The sequence below is a fragment of the Schistocerca serialis genome, chromosome 7, assembly GCF_023864345.2.
Source record: "Schistocerca serialis cubense isolate TAMUIC-IGC-003099 chromosome 7, iqSchSeri2.2, whole genome shotgun sequence".
Lineage (NCBI taxonomy): Eukaryota > Metazoa > Arthropoda > Insecta > Orthoptera > Acrididae > Schistocerca > Schistocerca serialis.
In genome coordinates, this window is record NC_064644.1 from 354648057 (window position 1) to 354674224 (window position 26168).

Below are 26168 nucleotides of genomic sequence, written 5' to 3' on the forward strand. Positions count from 1 at the left end.
ACAATGGATCTACGACTTAAGTGCTGTTTTCTGTGCATGGTACGGCTATAAATGAGTAGAGGTTGGTGAACCTCATCAGAAATCCCATGCAATTCGCTCAGAGCAGTGAAATCAACTAGGTACCTCGCGTGTGCTGCATTCTCAGTGCAAATGGGAACAGCAACAAATAATCTGTGGGAACACAAAGGAAGTACATATCTCGAGAGAAACAGTCTTTCTCAAAGTGAAATTATTTTAAAGTGTTCCCCCATACTCCTTTCGTATTTCTAAAGAAGTACGTTGTGTGTTACTTCAATCCCGTTTCATCTTTCTTCCCATTAAAAGATCCTAAATATCTAGCCCACTTCTGAGCGTTTACTATTATCATTTTCACCTCTTCGCAAATTTATGACACTTGTGCTGTTGTAGGTTATACAAAATTCCAAGTTTCACTTCTCAACCCTTTATTTCGAAATTTGTCTTGTATTTCCTCGTTTGCCCTTTCCGACCACCACATCCCAGTCCTTTGGCAGTCCAAAACTGTTCCCTTTCTGTACTTTCGTTATGACTGCTTTCATCTCCTTGTCTATGTGGTAAAAGGTAGGCATACATACTTGAACAACTAATCATTACAAGGCAAAGGCCTTATTATAAAATAGTCATCTTCATCAAACCGCAGTCTGCAGAGAGACCGCAAAGTATGAAATCAAGGCCAGAATTAATTGCGCTATTTCAGACCAACTAAGTTGCCAATGTATAAATCTTCGTACTCAGGGTCAGATGAAGTCCAATATCAAAAATTTCTCATCATAGGTATGATATGACGCCTGCCTATGAGGGTTGATATGTTATGATTAACCTCTTCAGATTCATGTTGACCTCAAAGAAATCAATTTTTTACCTCTGTCATCTGATAAAAAATTTAAAAAATGACGCAGCTTTCGTCACTGGATTGTGCCAATGTCAGGCAACTGATATTTTTCCTTCTTTGTTGTTATTTGATCCTCAACATACAGCGGTCTATAAGGCAACTGATTCCCTTTCTGCTCTGGCCATTCGTGTGTGTCTTTGGATACACCTGGAAAGCACTTACTGTAAAGGTGACGTCTCATGGAAATCAGAATGGAGATATCTTATTGGCAAAATTAATTATTCGCTTTCTATTAGGTGTCGTCGTTCGGGAAGGTATAACAATATAGTTATATTAGTTGGAATTGTAACAGTTTGCCTTCTAAACTTACTTCGTTCTTTCCTGGCGTCAAAATGATTCACATTTTGGGTAACACACATTCAGGATTCCTGTACATGAACTGGCTTTTCTCTGAGAAACAAGATGAATGTTTTGTAATTACAGCTCTGTAGAGCAATCTGTTTTACACTCAAATTAGGAGTGCTACTCTCCGCTTCCTTCATCAGAACATAGCTGGCGGCAGAATATTTGTTAACAATGCGACACCGAGGAGAAGAGAGAAGATAAAGACAGTTTGTTCGTATGGCTTCAAGAAAGTATTTACTATTTGAACAGCAGTGCAGGGTTACTGACAGAGTGTGAGAAGTTGAAAAAATGCTTAAATGCCAGTATCTGTACTTATCGCACAAGTTTCTATGCACATTTTGCACAACCAAAATGTTTACGAAGGAAGATAAGTTCAGTGAGAAGCATAAGCGATCTGTATTTTCTTCTCTGCCCTCATACGAAAAGCTGAACGAGGTAATACAGTTGTTAAGGCACTTGATTCGCTTTCATGAGAAGGTGGGTTCATTTAGTAGTCTTGTCTTTCAGAATTAGTTTTGTCGTGGCGTTACGCTGCTGAGGCTAGCGCGGTATACTATAGGACTTATGGAGGAATATCTTGCAGGTAATATCTAAGATAGCAGAAACAGAGAATTCTGCCTGCGAAATTCCTGTTGGTTTCTTAGAGGAGGCTAACATTCCGCTAGTACCTCATAATGCATGAGGATAAAACAATTTCCATAATTCTGCAACAGATTGAGCTTAGTGACGTAGGCCTGCAGTTATGTGCATCTGTCTCTCTTTAAAATGTACTCCGTGTGTTAATACGTCATACCTAATAGAAAGCATTTTTGGCAACCTTAATTACCATTTTCTGCCAGCATGTCATAAATGCTCATTAGCTGACCACTGATTTTTCGGAGACTGTCACCGAATAATCTTTATGCAACGGAGCCATTTACCCTACTTACAGACCTCTTTATTATTTTAGATCCACCTGGACGAGTGTGACCTGGCGCTGGAGAAATGCCCCAACTCGTGTGGAGTATCAGTTCAGCGACGCTACAAGTCGTTACACTTGAAGGTAAGTTGCTTCTCGCTGCTGCCTTGCGTACTGATTGCCTCCAGTATCCGGTCAGGTGTCTGGACTGGGACTACATATCTTCTTCTCTTTACTAACAAAACACTCTTCTGATTTGTGGCGGAACAATTATTAATAGTAAGTGAAGCTGAACTTAAGTTTTACTGTTCACCATCACGATGTACAGATCCGCTCGGGAGTTTCTGAAAGTAAAAGGAGGAAGACTAATACGGAAATAGAAGAGTGGCTGGAAAATTAGCTGAATAACCACATGAGGTTTGGAGCAGGTGTCAAGAATGTATAGAACATCTGTATAAGATGAAGCAAATACCAAGTGAAATCAAAAATATGTGCCCGACCTATACTCGAAATCGGAACATTTGCCTTTCGCAGGGAAGTGCTCTACCACCTGAGCTACCCAAGCACGAGTCTAGACCCGTCCTAACAGCTTCACTTCTGCCAGTACCTCGTCTGCTACCTTCCAAACTTCACAGAAGCCCTCCTGCGAAACTTGCAGAACTAACACTCTCGTGTGAGGACGGGTTCTGAGTCGTGCTTGGGTAGCTCAGATGGTAGAGCACTTCCCCGTGAAAGGCAAAGATCCCAAGTTCGAGTCTCGGTCCGGCACACAGTTTTAATCCGACAGGAAGTTTCATAACAGCACACACTCAGCTGTAGAGTGAAAATTTCATTCTCAAAGTGAAATCAAGACTGAAGACAAGGAATATGTGCCAGAAGATGAAAAGAGAGTAGAAGTACAAAAGGCGATGAAAGAGATGAAGAATCGGAAGGCATGTAGGCATTTTGAATCGATAATTTGGCTATCAGAGTTGTTGAAGAATTTGGGAAACACGGGAAGGAACGAAACAGCTTACCTCTGTAATGAGATTGAGGAGAAAGGGGAATGGTCTGATTAGTTCCTTGCAGCAGTAATGATACCAATTGAGTTAAAGAGAAATACGATACAATGTCAGTAGCATAGGTCTATCAGCCTAATTTCTCAAGCAGCTAATGTACTACTGAGAGTGCTGAACACAAGGCTGTATAGCAATTTGGACAGATTGACTCAGGTGGAACAGTTCGGATTTATAGGAGGAAAAGGAACAAAGGATGCTATTGGCCCTGTTAAGAATCGTATGGGAAAGATATATTGATAAGATAGAGAAATTTATGCTTTTTTATCAGTTTGGATGAAGTTTTAAGCGGAATACAATGGAACAAGCTGATGGAAATTTTGAAGAAGAAAGGAGTAGGTTGGAAGGAGAGAAAACTGGTCCAGAACTTATATTTACGAAAGAGAATAGGTAATGGAAATTAAATGTCAGAATTAAGCAGCAATAGAAGGGGCGTCAGACAAGGTTGTTGCCTCGTATTGTGAAAGGATTAGCTGGCAAAAGATGTGTGTACTGCTGGAAAGAGAATAAATTTATTAGATTTCTTGATGATATGGTATTAGCGGCACAAAGTGAACAAACCGTAAATAAAATACTAGAAGATCTGATGAAGCTTGTATGGAATATGTGATGAGAACGAACACGGCAAAAATAAAGAGTATGGCGACCGTCAAAGGGAGGAGACTAACAAATCTAAAGAAAAGACAATTTATTATTAGCCAAGTTAGAGCATTTAAATCTCTTGGAAGTACTATCACTAAAGATTTGAGATTCCATCAAGAGGTGGAAACTCACATTTCTGTAGCGAAGGAGACATTCTACAAAAAGAGGAAATTATTATGTTGCAAAATAGAGACAGGTCTGAGGAAAAACCTGGCTAGTGTTCTGTCTGGAGTGTGGCATTCCATGTAGCAGTAACGTGGACACTGAGATGAGAGGATGAAAAAAAAAAGCTAGAAGCATTTCAGACGTGGCTGTGGCGGTAATATTAAGTAACGAAACAGTGTTGGAAAGGGTTGGTGAGAGAAGACTGCTGTAGGTTATGGGAGAAAAGAAGAATAAGTAGATGAGACATTCGTTGAGCCGTGAATGTTTGCTAACGGACGCTTTTGAAGGTCTAGTTTGTGACAGGAGATTAACAGAAAGGAGGAGATACAGCACGACAGACGACGTCAAGGGAAAGGCAAATTATGGGGACCTGAAGAGGATGGCAGAAGACAAGAAAGCGTGGAGAACTACGACGTTAAAACCACCCAATTAGCAGAACACTGATGATGATGATGATGATGATGATGAGCATGGTGTAACGTAAGAAAAATCGACTCTAAATTATCTCGTACATTTGGTTCACAACCACGTTGGATGCCACTGTGTCGCAAAACTACCGGCAGATAAAGCTGGTAGTCTTCAGTGAGAAGGGCGAATTATTTGTATTTTTCTTGGTTTCATTTGTTATTTATCAATCAAAAAATTTAAGTTGACGTGTAGATCAATAATGAAACGGAGGTATTCTTCTTTCGTACGATCATTCAGGTTGGTACTCAGCCTCACTGCTCGTCAGTGCATGTTGGTGTACAGTAACGGAACAATAGTTATTTGAAACTGATGACAATTTGCTAGCCGTTTTCTTCACTAAGAGAGTGCAAGTTCAAGATACGCAGTAAAGAACTTTTTTTCCCAAAAATGTTACGCTTCCTCCTAGCGCTCATGATTTATCGATCGGTGCTTACAAGTGTCTACATACATCAATTCTTTTTTAAAAATGATGTTTTTCTGTCTAGACGTTGAAGAAAAGGAGAAACAATCGTTACTTTCAACTGAAGGCTACTTCGGATATATTGAAGTTTTGCGGAATTAATGTTGGTATCCAAATATTTCATTAGGCTTTCAGATTTGTCATTTTCTCTTTGGATACATAAATTACCACTTATTCTAAACGTTAATATACTTACATAACTCTAACCGCCTCTTCCTTGCGACATCTCATCATTCAGATAGTTTCTAAGACAAACAGCAGTTAGGTTAATGTTCTTTGTTTCAAATAGGTTTCAACTGTAACCCAAGGTAATTTAAACAATGAAAAAGCATCACTTGAAGACAAACAATGCAGCCGGTTTACACGTTCTCATTACTTCGTTATCCACTTTCTCACAGGATCGCTTGCATCAAATAGTAATATGAGCCATTATCACAATAACAGCGTCTTACAGAAAATACACTACCAAACAAAAAGTATGACGTGACCGGGTGACGATATAACTTCGTACATGTACACAGTGACGTCGGGTATGTAAATAATTAGAGTTGCAATTATCTGTGACAGGTAGAGGGTCAGCGGAGTGCTTAAGTGTTGTACGTGTTTAGCGTTATCACCACGCCTGGTAAGGGATTTAAAGGTAGTGAACAGCGTCAGATGTTGAATGGTCAGTGTGAATGACACGTAGATGCTGCGCACTCCTGTGAGACCACGATTTCCACACCTGACAGTGTAAGTTCCCCACAATGCGTTTCTGTATAAAATTCAGCCCAGATTTACCTCCCACTCTATAAAATGTCCACGTATTACCAAAACTATGAACCCTCAACCTATTATTCAACTTAAACTCGTATACTAACCTTTAACTAAATAGAACCTAATTTGAACTGAGCTGTAACTGGTTGGAATACAGCTTGTCTTTATGTTAAATGCGCAACTGAAGTAATACAATTATCTGGCGTAATCAAAATTTCCACTTACCTTGCATCTTGATATCAGTGTTGCAGATTTCTCGAAAGCACAACAGCAAACAGCAAGCAGACAGTGGCTAACTAGATTTCTACTTCTCAAATAAAATTTTCAAACAATATTCAAACTGTAGTTTATCATATGGTGCAATGTGGTAGTGCGTAATGATAAACTTTCTTTAAAGTGTCGGATGACGAGACTAACTATTCCTATGAAACGATATTCGAAGCCAACGATTTTAGAATGAAGTATATGTTCAAGAAGACAGAGTAAAACTACGCATGATCTTCACATGTAACTTTGGTCCGAACAACACTATGCTTAACGCAGTGAACAATGTACACACAGTGTATCCAACGTACAAATTTCCATAAAACCCTAGCAGCTTAATCCGTTAAAATGCTAATGCATGACTCAGAGAAGTGTGGTGGTCTTTCTCTTAGCTCTGAACAAATGAACAATAATCATTCCGACAAACTAGCTGAGAAGTGCTGTAGTCTTACCTCGAACTTCTTCTCTTCAAATTTGTAACATTATTCGAAATTTATATTCTTTTCACCTTTAAATATATACATCATATTAATCTTTCGCGTCCTTTACAATAAATCTTTCTTCATGTGACAGATACCATCACGAGTCAACATAGCACTACTGAATGCATCTATTACCTACCACATTTCAACTAAGAATATATAAGACTGCGCAGAGACAAGAACTGTACCACAACAAGACCACAGATTGTTTAACAATAACATAACTTGATCTCTCTCTGACGTGCACACCGGCAACTTACAAAAATCAAAATCAGGTGTCCACATTACAACAAAGTTTAGAAGTGGCCCGATTCTCGGTCATCATTTGGCAGCGTTGTAGAATCCTACAATATCCAGATTTGTGGGACAATCGGACTAGACAGTGACACCATGTTGGACTACACGGCAACGCGAGGGCAGGGATATTCGTTGTCAAGGATCCGGTCGACCAAGACTGACCGCTACAAGGGAGGTTTTCCGTGTTGTCCAACGAGCACGTCGTGATGCTACTACATTTTATTTAATTAATTTATTTATTTAAGAAATTTTGTTTAAGAAAATTCTCTGCTCCTTATTTATTTTTGGCATTTTTAGTTATTTTCCAAAGGTTTTGTTTAGGTTTTATCTTCAGTCTTTTAAAAGCTAAAGAATATAAGTCTTTGGTTTTAAATGCCACAGGAAAGTTAGATATATGTCCTGCAACGTCTGTCTCGCTAATACTCCTCGTCGGAACTGCTCCTCATGAAATCTCTAAAATGTTTATTTCGCTACGAAGATCGTTCGGCACAACAAGATGCTATGTTGTATGATGCTTACTGATTGATGTTTCTAACTTATCTATCAACGGAAAGTTTATTGCTTCTGAGATATTCTCTCGAAGAATATTGACCGTGAAAAGATGCAGGCTCGAACTATCATTCCACACCGCACCTCCGCTCGATCTACGTCACGTGATATCTGAAGAATGTTTGTCAAATCTTTCATAAATTGATAAACACACACCTTGAATGCGTATTATTTTCTTGACTTCGTTTATTATGCCATCGAGTAACTAAACATTCACAGTGGAGCTCTTAATAGCAGAACACTAGCAAAATCTCTCCAACATAAAACACGTCCGATCTCTGTAATCGCTTCACACAGAGTCCTTCAATATACATCTTTCGTCACTTATTCCAGAGATATGCTTCCATAGCACGGAACGTCCAAATCTCGCAGGCATTTTATACTACTCTCGGCATTAAAAATTTCTTCATTTGCAATTGGTCTCGGTGATTAGTAGCAGCAGTAATAGGAAATTGACGTTACTCAGTTGCTGTTGGGTGCTCAGTCCTTTTTATTATTACTTTTGAATCAAGTAGACTTTATTTGGGAGCAATTGCAGATGAAATTGACAGCAAGACACCATTATCAGATTTAAGTATTAAGACACAATGTGTAATTAAAAAATCCTTAAGCAAGTTGCACTCATGGCTGAAGGCCTAATGGACCAGAAATTCAATTTATTTGTCGGCTGAAGGCCCCAATAGTACTCAAAACAATTTAATGGCTGAAGGCCTGGATAGGAAATTAAATTTCTCTTGGAGATTGAAAATTTTTTGTTTCAATACAGAAAAACACAATCATTCTTTTTTTTAAAAGAAAAGAAAAAAAACTATCATCAGAATCTGATCAAACCAAAAGAGAAGTTGGCCTCAGACAGTGCTCCTAGGATCGGCCTGGGAAAGGTCGCTCAAATTGGTAACCAACGAGACAGGCACCCAAGAGTTGTATTCGCTTAACCAGATGGCAACTCAAACTAGTGACAGTTAATCCAGACCAACACTCTTCCAAAATCTACTTAAGGCCTGATAACCAGTACAAAGATGGAATAACCCAGGCAAGGCGGAAGCGGGGGACAGTACTGCGTCTTCAGAATCCGGTGGTTTAGAACATCCAGAAGCAGAAGGAACCATTACGACCAAACTAGTCCAAAAGAAACAACATATACGGACCACAGACAAGGATGCTGTCGAACTACACGCCCTACCGGATAGGTACACTGCTGTGAAAATACGCCAACGTCCAGGGCAGGAAACTGAGGCGCTAGCGGCCACTAGACAGAAAAATGCCGCTGGTTGAACTTCACCAATAAACACAACGAATTCAATGATTAATAATAAGAAGCTGAGGACGGCTAACTAATCTCGCCAAGTCCAAACACTCCACTCGTTGCTCTTCGACTCAGGGACAGTGCGAGCAACAACTCGCAAACAAATGGCGTGATCTCAAAATAGTGGAGGTTTCACTACTGGGGTTAATGTTCACTCAACTCAAACGTCCTGGGTCCGGTGGACAACGACGTTGTGGCCCTCGCCCAACTGCAGCCCCTTGACCAGCCAGTGCCTGCATTCCGCCAGCCGTCCCGGCATAACCCCGCGCTGCCACACTTCACTGCTGTCTTATGTCAAAGCGGTAGGTGGATCAAAACAAAATCTCCAGACACTCTGTGACCAAAATGGTACTGAAACAGAGGATGACAGACTAAAGGCCAAAATACTAAATGTCTTTTTCCAAAGCTGTTTCACAGAGGAAGACTGCACTGTAGTTCCTTCTCTAGATTGTCGCACAGATGACAAAATGGTAGATATCGAAATAGACGACAGAGGCACAGAGAAACAATTAAAATCGCTCAAAAGAGGAAAGGCCGCTGGACCTGATGGGACACCAGTTCGATTTTACACAGAGTACGCGAAAGAACTTGCCCCCCATCTTCCAGCGGTGTACCGTAGCTCTCTAGAAGAGCGTTGCGTTCCAAAGGATTGGAAAAGGGCACAGGTCATCCCCGTTTTTAAGAAGGGACGTCGAACAGATGTGCAGAACTATAGACCTATATCTCTAACGTCGATCAGTTGTAGAATTTTGGAACACGTATTATGTTCGAGTATAATGACTTTTCTGGAGACTGGAAATCTACTCTGTAAGAATCAGCATGGGTATCGAAAAAGACGATCGTGTGAAACCCAGCTCACGCCATTCGTCCACGAGACTCAGAGGGCCATAGCCACGGGTTCACAGGTAGATGCCGTGTTTCTTGACTTCCGCAAGGCGTTCGATACAGTTCCCCACAGTCGTTTAATGAACAAAGTAAGAGCATATGGACCATCAGACTAATTGTGTGATTGGACTGAAGAGCTCCTAGATAACAGAACGCAGCATGTCATTCTCAATGGAGAGAAGTCTTCCGAAGTAAGAGTGATTTCAGGTGTGCCGCAGGGGTGTGTCATAGGACCGTTGCTATTCACAATATACATAAATGACCTTGTGGATAAGATCGGAAGTTCACTGAGGCTCTTTGCAGATGATACTGTGGTGTATCGAGAGGTTGTAACAATGCTAAATTGTACTGAAATGCAGGAGGATCTGCAGCGAATTGACTCATGGTGCAGGGAATGGCAATTGAATCTCAATGTAGACAAGTGTAATTTGCTGCGAATACATAGAAAGATAGATCCCTTATGATTAAGCTACAAAATAGCAGGTCAGCAAGTGGAAGCAGTTAATTCCATAAATTATCTGGGAGTGCGCATTAGGAGTGATTTAAAATGGAATGATCATATAAAGTTGATCGTTGGTAAAGCAGATACCAGACTGCGATTCATTGGAAGAATCCTAAGGAAATGCAATCCGAAAACAAAGGAAGTAGGTTACAGTACGCTTGTTCGCCCACTGCTTGAATACTGTTCAGCAGTGTGGGATCCGTACCAGATAGGGTTGATAGAAGAGATAGAGAAGATCCAACGGAGAGCAGCGCGCTTCGTTACAGGATCATTTAGGAATCGCGAAAGCATTACGGAGATGATAGATAAACTCCAATGGAAGACTCTGCAGGAGAGACGCTCAGTAGCTCGGTGCAGGCTTTTGTTGAAATTTCGAGAACATACCTTCACCGAGGAGTCAAGCAGTATATTGCTCCCTCCTACGTATATCTCGCGAAGAGACCATGAGAATAAAATCAGAGAGATTAGAGCCCACACAGAAGCATACCGACAATCCTTCTTTCCACGAACAATACGAGACTGGAATAGAAGGGAGAACCGATAGAGGTACTCAGGGTACCCTCCGCCACACACCGTCAGGTGGATTGCGGAGTATGTAGATGTAGATGTAGATGCTCCGTCCCAACCAACTGCCAACACACCCGATAAAGAAAACACTTGATGTCCTTCCAAAGATAGTACCACAGTACTAGGTATCGATAAACTCAGGTGCTGCCACTCGCGGAATGACAACTCTAGAAACGTAATGACACCAGTAAACACAAGAAGAAAACGAGACGCCACTATCCCTATTACACGATGCCAACCAGGGGGGAATCCAAGAAGTGGCCTAACCAAACTTAATTTGATTAAGATGGACCCGGTATTGCTTACCAGTGCGGTTGTCCTTAACTGGGCATAAAATACACATAATAGTACAGGGACCCAGGAAACAGAAAGTGAACTTACCAAGGTTTCCAACACGCACCTCCCTCCCGGGAAAATTACGGACATACAGCTGCTCTCATGGTTTACCCTTGAAGACTCGTAGATAACGGTCAACTTGTTTGTTGTGGGCCTCGAGAATATTGCGCCTGGTACGATTCCAGTTTTCCTTGCTGATCGGATGGGTAATGTCCGCAGAGATTCGATCTTGCATAGGCTGCACAACAACACAAACGGTTGCGCTTGGAGTGGTACCTTCACTGGAAAACATGGACTGCTAATAAATGACATCGAATTCTGTGAACTGATGATCGCGATTCTGCATTACGTCGATAACCATCCTAGGCGAGTATGTCGGTGACCTGCAGAGAAGTCTCATTTTCCCACTGTTTGGGATAGGTACAGCGATGTTGCTCCTGTAGGAGCCGTCGGAGATGACTTCCGGTCATGGTTCGTAGTGGTTCAGACAACTCTGACGGCACGATGGTACCTCACGGACATCCAGCGTCCTCATGTTTACCTCTCAAGTGACAATATCGTGTTGCCAGTTTTCAACGGTTAATCCTCGTCGATACATGGCACATATCTCTCTGAACTGTCTGCGTAATGATGAGGAACTCCTGTGGCCAGTGATAACCCAAGATCTGTCCCCGATAGAACATTTTTTGGGCTAGCTCTGACACCAGCTCCATCCTAATGCCAGCCAGTATAGACAGTATGAAGGGCCAATTACAACTTTTAAGCGCCAGTGTGCAGCGGGAGGGTATGCTACACCTCTATGACACCGTTCCCAAACGAATCAGTGCATGCATCTGGGGCAGAGGGCGTGCAACGGCATACTGAAAAGGAGGCACCCTACACCAAGGCGACAGGAGTAACATCCCTGTACCTATCCCAAGCAGTGGAAAAATGAGACTCCTCCGCAGGTCGCCGCCATACTCAGCTACGATAGTCATCTACATTGTGCAGAATTGCAATTTGTTCCGGCCTAACCACAAGCGCCGGCACGAAGACGAAGAAAGCAAGAGCAGAGAAGGCGGTGACACGACGTCGGCCCATTGTCCGCTGACAAGGACCGCGCCACGACAGGAGCGGCCTCTACCCGAAGAGAATACAAGTATCGCTCCTGCTAGCTTCGGGCACAGAGTACTAGGAGAGCACTATGATAACAGTGAAGTGTGATCCATATCAATTCCTTACATGTATCTTGTATACAGCAAAGGACTGCATGTTATTTGCATGTCTCCCATCGCTGGCGACACAGTTGTAAATTCGAAGTTAAGTATTTTCAATCCTCTTTATTATAATAAAAACTGTTAACCTGATTCGCTTGAAGCGTTGTATAGCTATCCAAGAAAGCAGCATCCTTTAGGAACCCTACAAGCGACAAGTGAGCAGGACCCCACACAATTCATCACTACACAGAAATCGATGTCAAGTTTGACTCGATATTGTAAAAACCGAAGCAACACAGATTCCCTGACAACCCCTGAACATTTATTTCGTTCCCTCCTTCTCTTTCTAGGTGCTTCAGTTCTTTGTCAGGCTATAGACCCTTCAAAAGACAAATGTCATCGAAACGTGTGCTCCTTTTTCTATGGTTTTTAATTCACAACTAAGTGAAATTTACGGGAATTAGTACAGCGCAGTTAACTGCAAGTTTAACGACAGATTTATGTTGTGCTTTGTTGTCACGTTCACTTTACAGCTTATGTTCAAATATATTACCTCGGACACTAGTTAGTGCCTTTCCTTGACTGTGGCCTTTGTGTTACTGAACGATGGTGGTTTGTGCAGTATTGTGTAACGTCGTCGTGAGTCAAAAATTCTCTCTCTCGTTTTCGTATGTAGAACATGTCACAGCAGCCGACATTTGTCCTGATCTTACGTTCATTGTGGACGATGTGTTGTGAGTGAGGATGATACCCATCGTTGTATGTAAAAACAGCCGTCATCAAGACGAAAGCGACCAATATCCACGGTCGGCAAATAAGTGTCCCGAAAGCTGATGGAAAAATGTGGAAACTGGCGGCTCAGCATAACTTTCGTTCTAAAAACAGTGTTAAATACTATGAAACAAAAAATGCTCTGAGCACTATGGGACTTAATATCTATGGTCATCGGTCCCCTAGAACTTAGAACTACTTAAACCTAACTAACGTAAGGGCATCACAAACACCCAGTCATCACGAGACAGAGAAAAATACTATGAAACACCCGGTATTATAATTTTCTAAAGTCCTGCAGGACTTCGTGCTTGCTAGATATGGCACGACACCTCCCTTTACATCGCGAATGTTCGTGCTTACATTTTTAAAGAATTGAAATGCGAGCCCATTAAAGATTTGAAAATACTGGTGGGCATCCTCTTCACTCATCCTATCTGTCCACAAATCTTATAAAATTTACGTTGAGCGTTGGATGGTGTGGTTCTTTTGTTCAACGAAAACTATGTTACCTCATGGAATAATCCTTAGTTGCGGTTTTTAATAACACCGTTCATTGTGAATGACCACTACAATCGAACGAGAAACAGCACAGCCGTCCGACTAGAGCTACCTTATGTGTACACTATTTAGAGACTACTTTCTGTATGTTACTTGTCTAATGCAGTATTGCTCTAACAGGTGGTCTTACATTCAATCGAGGAAAAACATTTCACCTCCGTAATATTAACTTTTACGTATTGTTTATCATCTGTTATTGTCCGTCTCTAAAAGATGCTACCCACTATTACGTGCAAGGAAAATTGAATTTACACTTGAGAACTTTCTCTCATAAAAGAGCTCTTCACATAGAAGGAGGAGTTTCCGTCAGTGAAAGAAACGGACAGCTGTCGAGAGAACCAGCAAGGCTTTTACCAGGAAAAATATTAGTGGACGGAACAATGAAAGCTTTACGCTTCTGACGGGGGAAACGTTTCTTGGCTTCAATAGTGCGGTATAATTATCGGAGCCGTAGCTAAGACACTCTGAAGGAAACAAATATTAGGCAACGCAACATTCTTCTTTTCCGTAGAGTTTTATTTCATTCTCTGCTACACTTCTCTTGCAAATGACAACATGCGGTAGCGCACCAATTGTGTTCAGCTGTGGCACCAAATAACCGTCATGAACCCTGCAATATTTCCTTCAGCGTTATTCGTAATCTTTTGTGAATTATTCGTTGCCATAGCGGTATTGCCTTATTCGGAAATCAAGTTTTGACGACTGTGCACCTTTGCAAGGATAAGGGTCAAAAATGTCTATAGGCTACTGAAATTATTAAATTTTACAGTTTATTTTGAGTATACTATATATACACGAAGGATAACTTCCACATGTACATATCCACTCGCTGCTAGTTTGAAATGTTCTATTAAAACTAAACTCCGTGTTTCATCAAAAATTTCTGAGCGCAACAGCGAATACTCTCTGCATCGCTTATTGGCTAACGTCCGATATGGTTAATAGTTTGTAACCGCCCAACAGATAAAAAATAGTTATGTATAGCATCACATTCAGCGTAACACAGTTAAAAATACCTCCCAATGGTAAAAATATGTATATTGCATTCACATTTAGCCTAACCTACCAACAATAAAAATGTGACTAACCTCCTAATAAAAATGTGACTCATATATAACCTTTCAACTATTATCTGACTGTGAATCTAAATTGGTAAATTCGGACGTCAGCAGTGCTGCGTCATAGCCCTGAAAGATCATACTGAATAAATTGAAAATTCTTACCTCAATGAAGTCGCCGGATAACGCGTATATATCTGCTCCTATAAGAAATTTAACTGGAACAGCCCAGTGCAATGCTGGCCGATAGATTTGTCATCTCGTATATATAGAAACAACTGATTTTTACTTACAATAATAAAGATGACCATGGACTGGAGAAATCAGTAAATTCTTTAAATTTAGATGAATGATTGTCAAAAGTTAATTTTTATAAGAAATATTATTGTAAAGAGATTTTTTTTAAATACAGTTACCTGGGACTTGATATAACAATAGTACATTTGCGCGAGGCTGCTTTCACCTTGCACTACATCGCTCAGGCACCGCCATCGCTCCGCACTACCGGTCCAGCCAGCTCGATACACCAGGTTGCTAGCTACTCCTTACTCCTACTGTCACACAGTTCCTACTGCAGCCAACACTGCTCTCTGGGCTGAGGTTCTCTTATAGCTTACATATCGCAGGCAGAGCGTGAGCAATCCATCGAAATTACATCTGCTCGAGCGCGCTAGCAATAAATTCCTTAGTCATGGACCTCTTACAATTTGCTTAAGAGAAATACGCTGGCTTAGGTATATTCTGAACTTGCCACTGTGAAATCCTTGACAAGTTTGTATGCTCCATTCGGCTTAGTCAATTTTCTCATAAAATACAGTATTTCTATCGAAATTTATACGTTACCAAGAGACTAGAACGCACCATCAAAGGGAAAGTTCTTCAAATTAACGGTGAGATCGGAACAAACCATCTTTAGGTGATTATTGTAAAGTTGAAAGAAGAATATTCATAAGCCAAGTTACTAACATAAAATGTGTGTATCACTAGCAGAGATGTTCACAACCAAATAATCTTTTATAATGTAGTACTGTACTGGAGTTGAATATGTCGCTTCAGAAAAGTCATACAGCCGGTGAAAAATGACTTCATTAGTCAAATTGCGCACTCGACACGTTTAGGGTGTATTTCCATTTTCAGATATCTAAAAAGTAAGACGAAACAAAGCATATGAAAAAATGTAACAAATGTTAACAAAGTTCAAAATGCTATACCGAAAACCTACCCTCGTGCATAGAGGGTAGTTGGATACGAGCCTTACTAGCTGTAAAAGTAATATAAGCTGACAGACTACTAGCTGTGGTAGGAAGACGGAGCCGAAAGGAAGACATGGTTGGCCACCAAAGGGAAAAGGCTACGTGGTGGCGAAATGGTCGTAATGTTTTACTATCGAATAAAAAAAAAGTTCAAACCATTTTTCTAAGGTTACAGGCTATATAGTAACCGTAAGTACCCAATGTACAAATTTTAGTTGAAAATTTCTTGACTGATAAGGTGTATATGACTATACATAACTATCATGGAAAAATGCGAGGCATCATGTAGCAAGGATGCAGCCAGCATACAAAAAAATTGTATTCAGAAAAACTAATGGCTTCCAATATTGCAAAGATGACTATGATTCATTATTAATGAAAACTATAATCATTAAATGGTAGCTGGTTTACAAAAGTAAGCAAAAATAGACTATATGCACCCAGCTCAGATGCAAACAGGGCAAATAATTTTAGTAACAATAATTAAATTATGCTTAGTTGGTCAACACGGTGGTGTAGAATAACAAAGACAAACTGTAATCTCCTGTAATGGACCGGTACATCTAAAAATTGGTTGTGATAGGTGCATGTAACAAGTGGTCATGACGTGGAAGAAAAATTGAGGAAGTATGAGACTGCAGAGGGGTGGAATGCAGTGGGAGTGTGGTAAAGGGGAGGGGTAGGGGGAAAGAGAAAATGGGACTCAGTGAGAACCGAAGAAAAACATGGTGTAAAGGATAGAAAGAAAGATGATCTAATTTCGTATCGGCTCTGAACAGTTAACATATGCACTTCGCAGTTAATTAATTCACGTTACTCATATGCTTTATTCTTCCTGGTGAAGATTGTATTTTACTCTGCTGTTCTGTCGCTGTATCTCCCTTACTTTTGGGCCATGTCCGTTTTAAGATAGGTCACTTTTTTATGCAATTAGTTTAAATGTTTGGATTGCTGTAGATCTGTATCTGCTTTGGAGAGATCACGTAGGCACTTTGTAATTAATTATTTCACCATACTTCAGTTCCCTCTGATGAAGTTTATGTTTTATTCTGTTGACCGTTCAGCTGCCACACCAATTGTTTTCACTAACGTGCTGTGGCAGGTGGTTTTATGCATATAGTGTAGCTTATTACCATGTAGTTCTTCTACATGCTATTCCGTTTTCCATGTGCTTTTACACACCACCCCTCCAGTGTGCTCCCCTTGTCTATGCCCCACCACTTGGCATCCCTTCCCTCATGCCAAACTGGTTCTTCCTCTCCACGCACTCCCCCTTTTCTCCGTCATTTTGGGTCAACACCATTAGAATGTACTTTTGGATTGGATTTAATAGGTACTGTAAACTTTCTTTACTATAAATTGATTGTATAATCCTATACCCTTTCCGGATGCCTGTTTCACTCAGATTAAGTGTCAGCTTTCTAGACTGTAAGATAATTCTGAATGAAAAAAGAAATGTTTATTTGGTCTGCGCACTAATTGTGTACTTGATTCTTTTTGTAGGACATAGTAATACGTTTAATTTTTGTATATCTTGCTGCTACGCTTTCTTTCCTTTACACCCTGTTTTTCTTCAACAGTCATTGAACCTCATCTTACCTTTCCTCTCCCCGCTCATCCACCCTCCCCCCCTCAACAATATGCCCCTTCAGCACTCTCATATCTATTTTATACTTGCACTCCATGACACCATTTACCTTCAACTCTCGCAAGTAATTTTTAGTGAAACCGGTCCATTTCAGTGGATTACAGTTTGTGTTTGTTGTTCTACACTAGACGTGCTCTCCACGTAAACGTAATTTAATTATTGTTGCTAAAGATATATGGGCTGTTCGTATAGTACCTTCACCTGCACGCATATAAAGTCGTTTTTTTCTTACTTTGTAAAACACCTATCTCGAAATGATTATAGTTATCAGTTAGTAACGAATCTCAGTCGGTTTCTCAATTTTGACGCCACTCATTTCGCTGTGTACGATATGTGTGTACACCGCCTGCATCGTGTCTCCATGGAGCCTAGCATTTGTCCATGATTTCTATGTTTGATCATAAACACCTTATCGGTCAATAAATTTTCAGTTGATATTTCTACATTTCATTTTTATTGTTACTACATAGTCTGTCACCTTTGTAAATGCCAGGCATAACGCCCCTGGCGCCACCATGTAATCTTTGCCCTTTGGTGGCCAATGTTGTCTTCCTTCCCCTCCTTCTTCCTACAACAGCTAGCGATCTGTCAGCTTATGTTACATATACATCTAATAATGCTCATATTCTATGACCATCTAGGCACTTCCTAGGTTCTCAGCTGATACATTTTGGACTTTGTTCGAGCTTGTTATATTTTTTCACATTCTGTGTAAATCTTGTTCTTATCTTACTTTTTAGACATTTGAAACTGGAAACCAATCCGAAAACCTCCAAATGTGCAATTTGAATAACTAAGTCGTTTTTACCGGCTATACGACTTTTGTGAAGTGACCTGTCCGTCTCCAATACAGTATATTATATAATAAAAATGATGGCCTGCTTCCTACAAGAGTCTCAACTATATTAAATAAATTGTCGTTGGTAACATGAATTAGGGATTTCAGACTATTAACTATTAACCTTACCAAAATTCTTCTTATCAACATATCGCGAGGTACAACGGTCGTAGGTAAACACATATAAGCGTGAAAATAACTTAAGGTTGAAACAGTTGATAGGAGATCAACTTGACAGAGCTGCTGTGTCTCATTGCATGCTCTAGCAGACGTTTTTATATTCTTAATTTCACTCAACGGCCCCACCAAATCCAATGGAAGTGTAAATTTCCTGAACACGAAACGAGAGCTTTACTAGAAACTGACAGATTTCAAACTAAGTCATATCCTGCATCAGTAACTGAATTACGAGTATCTTCCATTACGTGGCAAGGAAGTAAGGAATAGCAGATTAAGTACATTGCAAACGTTGTTACACCTAGAAGGATTACGAAACGGTTGTAATGATCTGTATAGTACTGGTTGAACACAGCTTTGAATGCAAAAACGGCTGAAAGTACGTCTTAGTCAAAGTCTTCACGTGTCGCAGGCGAAATTGTCTCCTAAGCTCAAAACATACGCTACTGTCTCTGTGCGATGGTTTCGTTGGTAAGATAACGGGAAAATGAGGCCAGGCTAGAAAACGACATTTTCTAAATAAATACATATTATAAAAGTGTATGTATGTCTGCTTATACACTTGTAGGTACGTATGTTCCACAGATTTTAACCAAACATAATACACACATCACTCACCGGTTACAAAGAATTGCAGTGGAGGCAAGAACCACCTACCAATGAAGGGAGCGAGTGTGGGGATGGAACGGTAGTATAGCTCCCGACGAGCGAATCTGCAGACTTCACTCATCCAGAATTTGAGAGTGAGAGCTCTTAGTGATTTGCAAAAAACTTTACACATAATTTCGAACATTCACGAAGATTTTTCTCGCTGACAAGCCCACACGGAATCATGGAAGAAAAAATATTTATAGCCTGCTAAATTATCGCTGTTCGTACATCACATCTGCCACATCAAGGATGACGTTTTGATGTATTACTTCTTGGTACAACCTGTGTTGACGACACATTTTGCAGACAGTATTCACATATTCCACTGAATACACCTGCAAAATTATATTATTGTACGACACACAGTTCAGGAGATATGACGTCATAAGCAATGAAATGCCTAAAAAATAAGCGCATCATGCATGAAATTTAAATTTACTATTACTCTGCTACTAGCTGTATTCGCAATGCATTTCAAATACAGTATCCAGATGTGGCTCAAATGTCTACGAAAGTATATCGCTGTACGACATATAGTTCAGAAGATATTACGTCATGTATGAAAAATTCCCGCGTTATACATGATGTTTTAATTTATTTCGTCTTTGCTACTATATTCAGTCTATTTCTCAAACAATATAAAAAGGATGTCATTGAATGTACCTACAACATTATATCATTGTAAGACTAATTGTTCAGGTGATGTGACGTCATAGCTATTTAGCTGCGTTACATCGAAACTACAGGATGAAATTCGCTACAGATACAGTTGAAGTATGTGTACAGATACGAGTAAGATATAGTAAACGTATGTACCAGTGCCACGCCGGCCGGAGTGGCCGAGCGGTTTTAGGCGCTACAGTATGGAACCGCGCGACCGCTACGGTCGCGGGTTCGAATCCTGCCTCGGGCATGGATGTGTGTGTTGTCCTTAGGTTAGCTAGGTTGAAGTAGTTTTAAGTTCTAGGGGACTGATGACGTCAGAAGTTAAGTCCCATAGTGCTCAGAGCCATTTTTGAACCAGTGCCACCGCAGTTAGATTTCTACCAAATGTGGTAGACATATGACTATCAGGAAAGAAAATCTGTGGGGGTTAAAAACAGCATCCTCCTATTTTGGTAGGGATGGTAACGCAGAGAGAGAAGGCGGAGGAAGAGATTGAAAGAGAGAGGAAGTAGGATATCGGCACGGATGTGAGGTAGAAGGAGATGAGCGCAGTGAGGGGGAGAGGGAAATGGACAAAGAGGAAAAGATGGACTGAGAGAGGGGGAGAGGAGCAGATGGACAGACAAAGGAAAGAGGAAGAGGCAGAGCGAGAGAGGGAAGGAGGGGGGGCGGAGAATATGAACTGGGAGAGGCTAGTGGAGAAGATGTGGTTCAGGAAATAAGTTGGAATAGGAAATGGACAGAGAGGGGGCGTGGAAGGAGATGGACAGTGGGAGGGAGGAGTAGCAGATCGACAGAGGGAATAGGGGAGATAGTATGGGGTGGTAGAGATGGACATAGAGAGGGGAGATAAAGATGGATAAGGAGTAGGGCGAAGGTGAAGGATAGAGGGAGGGGGAACGAAGATATGAGGTAGTTGAATTGGAGTAAATACGTATCCGGGCGTTACAGGGTACTCAGATATTGTTAAACAGAATTTTACCTCTCGTACTGGGCTTACATCACTAACGAGACTATGTGAACGATGCAGACGAGCTATTTCCGCGACGAGGACAGAGTATTTGAGGTCATACGATTATCTCTATTCGACCACATGTTACTGGTAACACTTTTTTGAGTGTATTAAATAATGTGCAGAACGAGTGCCTGCTGCGACCGCCGTCGCTGCAGCGCCCGGCTACGGCGACGCTGCTGGTGAGCTCCGGTGCGGGCGGCGGCGTCGGTGGCGGCGCCGGGACTGCGGGGGGCCGCGGGACGGACGCGCCGGCGGCGTCTGCGGCGCCCGACGTGCTGGCGGCGGAGCTGGCCAAGCTGCGCAGCGCGCTCGACGAGGAGCGCCGCCTGCGCGGCGTCGCCGTCGCCGAGTTCCGCCAGCGCTGCGACGCGCTCGACCAGTGGAACAAGAAGCTAGTGCAGGTGCTCGCCGCCTTCAAGGTGAGCCACGCAGCGCCACGCAGCCCCTACCATGCGATACCAAGTCTCGGTGGAGGGCAGCGATTGTTCTGCACAGCACCTACGCAGTTACAGTATACGCTAATCGCGTAATCAGTGTATTTGACGCCACTTTACGTTTTTTCATTACCTTCACCATCTTCAGAATGCGAGGCGCAATGAATTAACGAAACATTTGCGAAAATAAGTTCAATAAAAATTGAAATATCATTATACTTAACATCGATATGGACAATAACTTACTTGAAGAAATTTTCTGCATTAATTGTGTTCTCAGCTATCAGTTTACTACTATGTGTTGATTTTTTGTTTTAGTTGTTTAAATGTACATTGGTGAAGGCGACTGAATGCGTTCGACGGTGCGAATGCAAACGCCTCACAAAATATTAATTTATAAAATATAGGGCATGTTCAAAAAGTGCGTGAGTGTACTGTGACCATGATGAGCTGTGGCTTTTTGGGAATTGGCTACACTGGATTCTACAGGGGAATCCCCTGACCAGAGCGAGCATCGGAGGAACACGGTAGTACGTAAACTCACGTTGTAGTGTCCAGTGGCGTGAAAGATGCAGGTAAATAATCCCGCTAAGTGCGAGCCATTTGCTGTGATCGGCTTCCTGCTTGCAGAAGAATAACGCCTGTCGAAATTTTTTCGTGAATCCAAGCGGTTTACGGCGAAGGTGTTAGAAACAGATCTAGTTTGTTTACGTGGTGTAGGGAACTTTTTGAAGGCAGGACAAGTGTTGTGAGGAATACCGGAGTGGAAGACCTCCCATTTTCACTGATTAGTTGGTGCAAAAAATGGAGGATATTCAATGCAACTGGATGAAATTTCAGCGATGTTTCCACAGCTCTCGGGATCTCTCTTATACGAGACACTTACAGAAACGTTGGGATACCGTAAACTGTTCGCGTGAGTGGTCCTAAACTGCTGCCTCAGCAGCACTAGAAAAATCGAGTCAATAACACCCGTGCTTTTCATAAGCGACTTCAATTGGAAGGGTGGATTTTCTGAGCTCTGTTGTGACTGTAGATGAATCCTGTTTGGCTCATTACACCTCTGAGACAAAAAAGACAGTCATCACAGTGGTGTTACACCAATTCCGCATCTGGCAAAAAGTTCAAAAGTTACAGTTTCTACAAAAAATAATCATAGCCTCAGTGCTTCGGGAACGAAAAGGAACTGTTTTGGTGCGATTACTACCAAGGGGGAGGGTGGGGGGACAATCAATGCACAACGATTCTGCGAGAACCCAAAAAATCCTCAAATGGAACTTTCAAAAACGAAAGAGAAGAATGTTGGGAAGAGGAGTGCACTTGTAGTAAGACGACGTTCGTCCTCACATAACCATAGCCAACACGGTGCTCTAGAACTCATTTGGTTGGGATGTTTCCAACCACCCCTCCTATTCCCCTGACATGGCGCCTTCAGATTATCATCTTCTCACCTCCGTTAGAGCACACGCCAGTGGAACTGAGTTTCTTTCCGTCGAGCATGTGCAGAAAGTAATTCTGAAGTAGGGGAAAGAACTGGTGTCACGGCCCACCACATGCAATGAATGAAATATAGATTACGTGGAAAAACAGTCAACAAATGTACCAACAATACTCTGTATCTCTTTTTAAATGATAGAAAAAAACTGGTACACTTACCTTCTGAACATGCCTTCTTTTATCGAAATTTGTAGAATTCAAAATAGTCTTTGGTCACAAAGATCTATATCTTTCTATACACAGTCAGTTTTTACCTAAATGATCATCATCAGATATACTGTATTAATAAACCAGTACATAAAACGTATATATGTTTTAGCCATGATAGGCACCATGAAAATGTGTGAAACATGACATCTATGTAGATGGTGACCCTACTTTATTGGTGACTTTCTGGCCTAGAGGGTTATTTAAGTTTCATTTACTATAAGGGTGATCAGAAAGTTTCCGTTTGTGCGCGTTGCTGCGGCCTATATGCAACCGAGCACGATTGAGATGTGATTGTATACAATGACCGCCATATAGATAAGAGTTTAGTCTGACATTCGAACGCAAATTTAAAGTTTAGGATGACTGACACATCTGATAATTATATGGATTCATTATAAAATAAAAGAAAAATATTTTACGTCCAAATTCAATGAAATTTGAACTCTGGACCATTCTGTGCGAACAATACGAGACTGGAATAGAAGGGAGAACCGATAGAGGTACTCAAAATACCCCCCGCCACACACCGTCAGGTGGCTTGCGGAGTATGAATGTAGAAGTAGATACCTCCTTAACTGTGATTGTCACGTCCCATTAAATACTCTCTAGCTTGTAACCGTGGCACGTACCAGAAGTGATTCATACATATTACACTTAAAGGTCTCTCTCTCATTGACACCCCGTATGTCTAGTGTTACGAATGACTCCGTGACAAAAACAATAACAACAAGAAGCCGATGTTCTCAGCTTAATGAGAATAAAGATTTTATCAATTCCAACCATGTGTCACCAGTACACAGTTTTGTATTCGTTATGTTTTACATTGTGCTAAGCTAATAGATTTCAGTTTTCATGACAGCATGCTGTATGTCGCATATACTCTATGAAAATACACAGACAGGAATACAAAATTTATTTTTAAGGTAAGGTACAGTAGAAGTACGTTATAAAGATGAGTGATAAGTTTAGTGCTCACTTTCAAATTTGTACGATAATGCAGGGGTTTTCTTTACCGTATGTATTCTGCATCATCTAAGGTTTCCCTTGAATCCAGTGGTTTTGTCTTTAGAACATAAATGTATCGTACGCTGTTAGAGAGTGGAAAAGTAGAGATATATTGTGAATGTGGTTCGATGAACACTCTGCCAGGCTCTTAAGTGTGAACTGCAGAAGAGTCGTGTAGACCTAGACGTAGAAACGAATTTCGCTACGAGATCTCATTCAATGCTATTTATTCTTGATGACCCGTTTCAATAGCTAAGACTGTCACGTTTTGACTTTTTAATAGCTAGTTGTTATCCATCGAGTTCCATTATGACTGTAACACTCGTGCCATGTTGGCATAATAGTGGATGGTAAGCAGCACATTTCACACCGGTTTGCTAAACATGTAAACAGGTTTTTCACAGCGGAACTAAACGCATTACAAGATTTTTTCTTTGTAAGATCAAAAGAGCACATTCCTATTCGCTGAAACCGGCTATCCGGAATGAGTAGCACTGACTGTAAACTTGGCCATTAAAAGTTTCTTAAGAGCAATTACAAATTGCTCCTTGCCATTCCTAAACTAAAGTCCGTCCGAAAAGGCCTCGGAAGGCTCCATGATACCTGACGCACCGCCGTGTCATCCTCAGCTGCGAGCCGTCACTGAATAAGGAGCACACCACCCTCAGCCATTCTCAGTTCACGATACCAGAGCCGCTACTTTCAGTCAAGGAGATCCTCAGTTGGGCACACAAGGGCTGAGTGCACCCAGCTTGACAACAGAACCCGGCAGACTCGGACCTCCCCACGTGCCAGCCAAGCCCGACTTCTCTTAACTTCGGTGACTTGACGGGAACCTGTGTTACCACAATCGCAAGGCTGTTGGCCTTTCTCATATCTAATTGTCAGAAATGTCAAACCAACTTCTGGTTAAGGACAGCGTACCTTAGCGCTAGTGTCTGATTCGTTTACAAACCGTTTCTAATCCATTCTGAAACGAATGTACTTCGCCTCTATACGTAGGACTCGCTGCGACGGGAGGCGGAGCAGTGGCGCCGTGACGCGGTGCTGGCCGCCGCGACGTCGGCCGCGGCCACCGCCAGCGCCGCCCCGCCGCTTGCCGCCCCCGCAGACGTGGAGGCGGCGAAGGCGGCGCTGGGCGCCCTGGGCGAGCAGCTGGAGGCGGAGCGCGCGCAGCGGCTGCGCTCGGAGGGCGAGTACGACGAGCAGCTGGCCAGGCTCAGCGGCGCCGTCGCGACCGCCAGGGACCTGCACAGGTGAGGGGCGGCCGTGGCCGGCTCTGACGAGGTAACGCACGCGGCTGGAACTAACGCTGTTCCACAGACTAGGCGGCATACACAAATGCAAGGAAAGTGACGTAAATAAGACAACTAGAGGACAAGTCACGCATTATCATGCTCAGATGTATCCGAAAGACCTGACCTGCGTTCCGCCTAATTTGCGTGCTTAATACCATCATATTATCATTCCAGAAGGTGGGATTCCCTGGCCCTCGATCGTTTGTAATTTTTTCCTCTTGGAAAAGTTTCACATGCATATGGTAAGAGCGTACCCAGAATCTCTAAAAGCTCACTTTTCTCTTTCGACAAGGCCGTTGTGTAAGGCCCATATAACGGAACTCATAGGCTGCCTAGGTTGATGATATTTTATTCTGCATTCGAGAATTGGTATCGATTTGAAAAGCGCCTTAACTGTAAGCATGGGCTACAGGTTCTGGGGAAGTTTCTGACAAAGAGAAATGTCATTCATTACGCAGGCACTATTAGACTTGTGGCAGTGTTGCGTATCTTGCAGCCATCTGTGGTGTGCAATGAAACTTTTGGAAACTGGGCGTGACAGAATTAGCCGAGGTATCAACGTGCTTGTATGAAGCTTGGTATGATGAAAGGGGCATCTTAGATTGAGACGTCCCCTTAGAAAAATTTGAAAATGACAGTGCTGGAAAACCTCTTACGTTATTTAATTTTCGAACGACTGAACGTACTCAGACATTTCTCTTACTTATTCTGATCAACACTAAACTGACACACAATATTTTTAGCGCAACGCAATCTGACTTTCAATGATCCCTACAAAAGAATGGCCCTGACATACCTCACAAAAATCTTCGTTACTCGAACTACTGCAATACAGCGAGCGCCAATACTGCCAGCTAAATAAAGGTTTCTAACTACTGAAGGCACTAAATACTGATAGGCATAGTTAGCAAATGAAAGATTTTGATAGAGAACAAACAATGTACTTACCTTAATAATGTTCAAAAGTCATCATATATATATATATACGTTCATCATATCCAGT

At 41.7% G+C, this 26168-nt stretch overlaps 1 protein-coding gene across 1 annotated transcript in view; it reads left to right on the forward strand.

Moving 5' to 3' along the window:
• Nucleotides 1-1606: 1606 nt before the first annotated feature.
• Nucleotides 1607-26168, forward strand: part of LOC126413078 (TNF receptor-associated factor 3) — a 68635-nt gene continuing 44073 nt past the window's right edge. Inside the window, exons 1-6 of the mRNA XM_050082975.1 lie at nt 1607-1690; nt 2205-2297; nt 20844-20900; nt 21009-21140; nt 21474-21483; nt 24979-25123. Coding sequence (XP_049938932.1) covers nt 1607-1690; nt 2205-2297; nt 20844-20900; nt 21009-21140; nt 21474-21483; nt 24979-25123 — 521 coding nt within the window. The remainder of the gene's footprint in view (nt 1691-2204; nt 2298-20843; nt 20901-21008; nt 21141-21473; nt 21484-24978; nt 25124-26168) is intronic.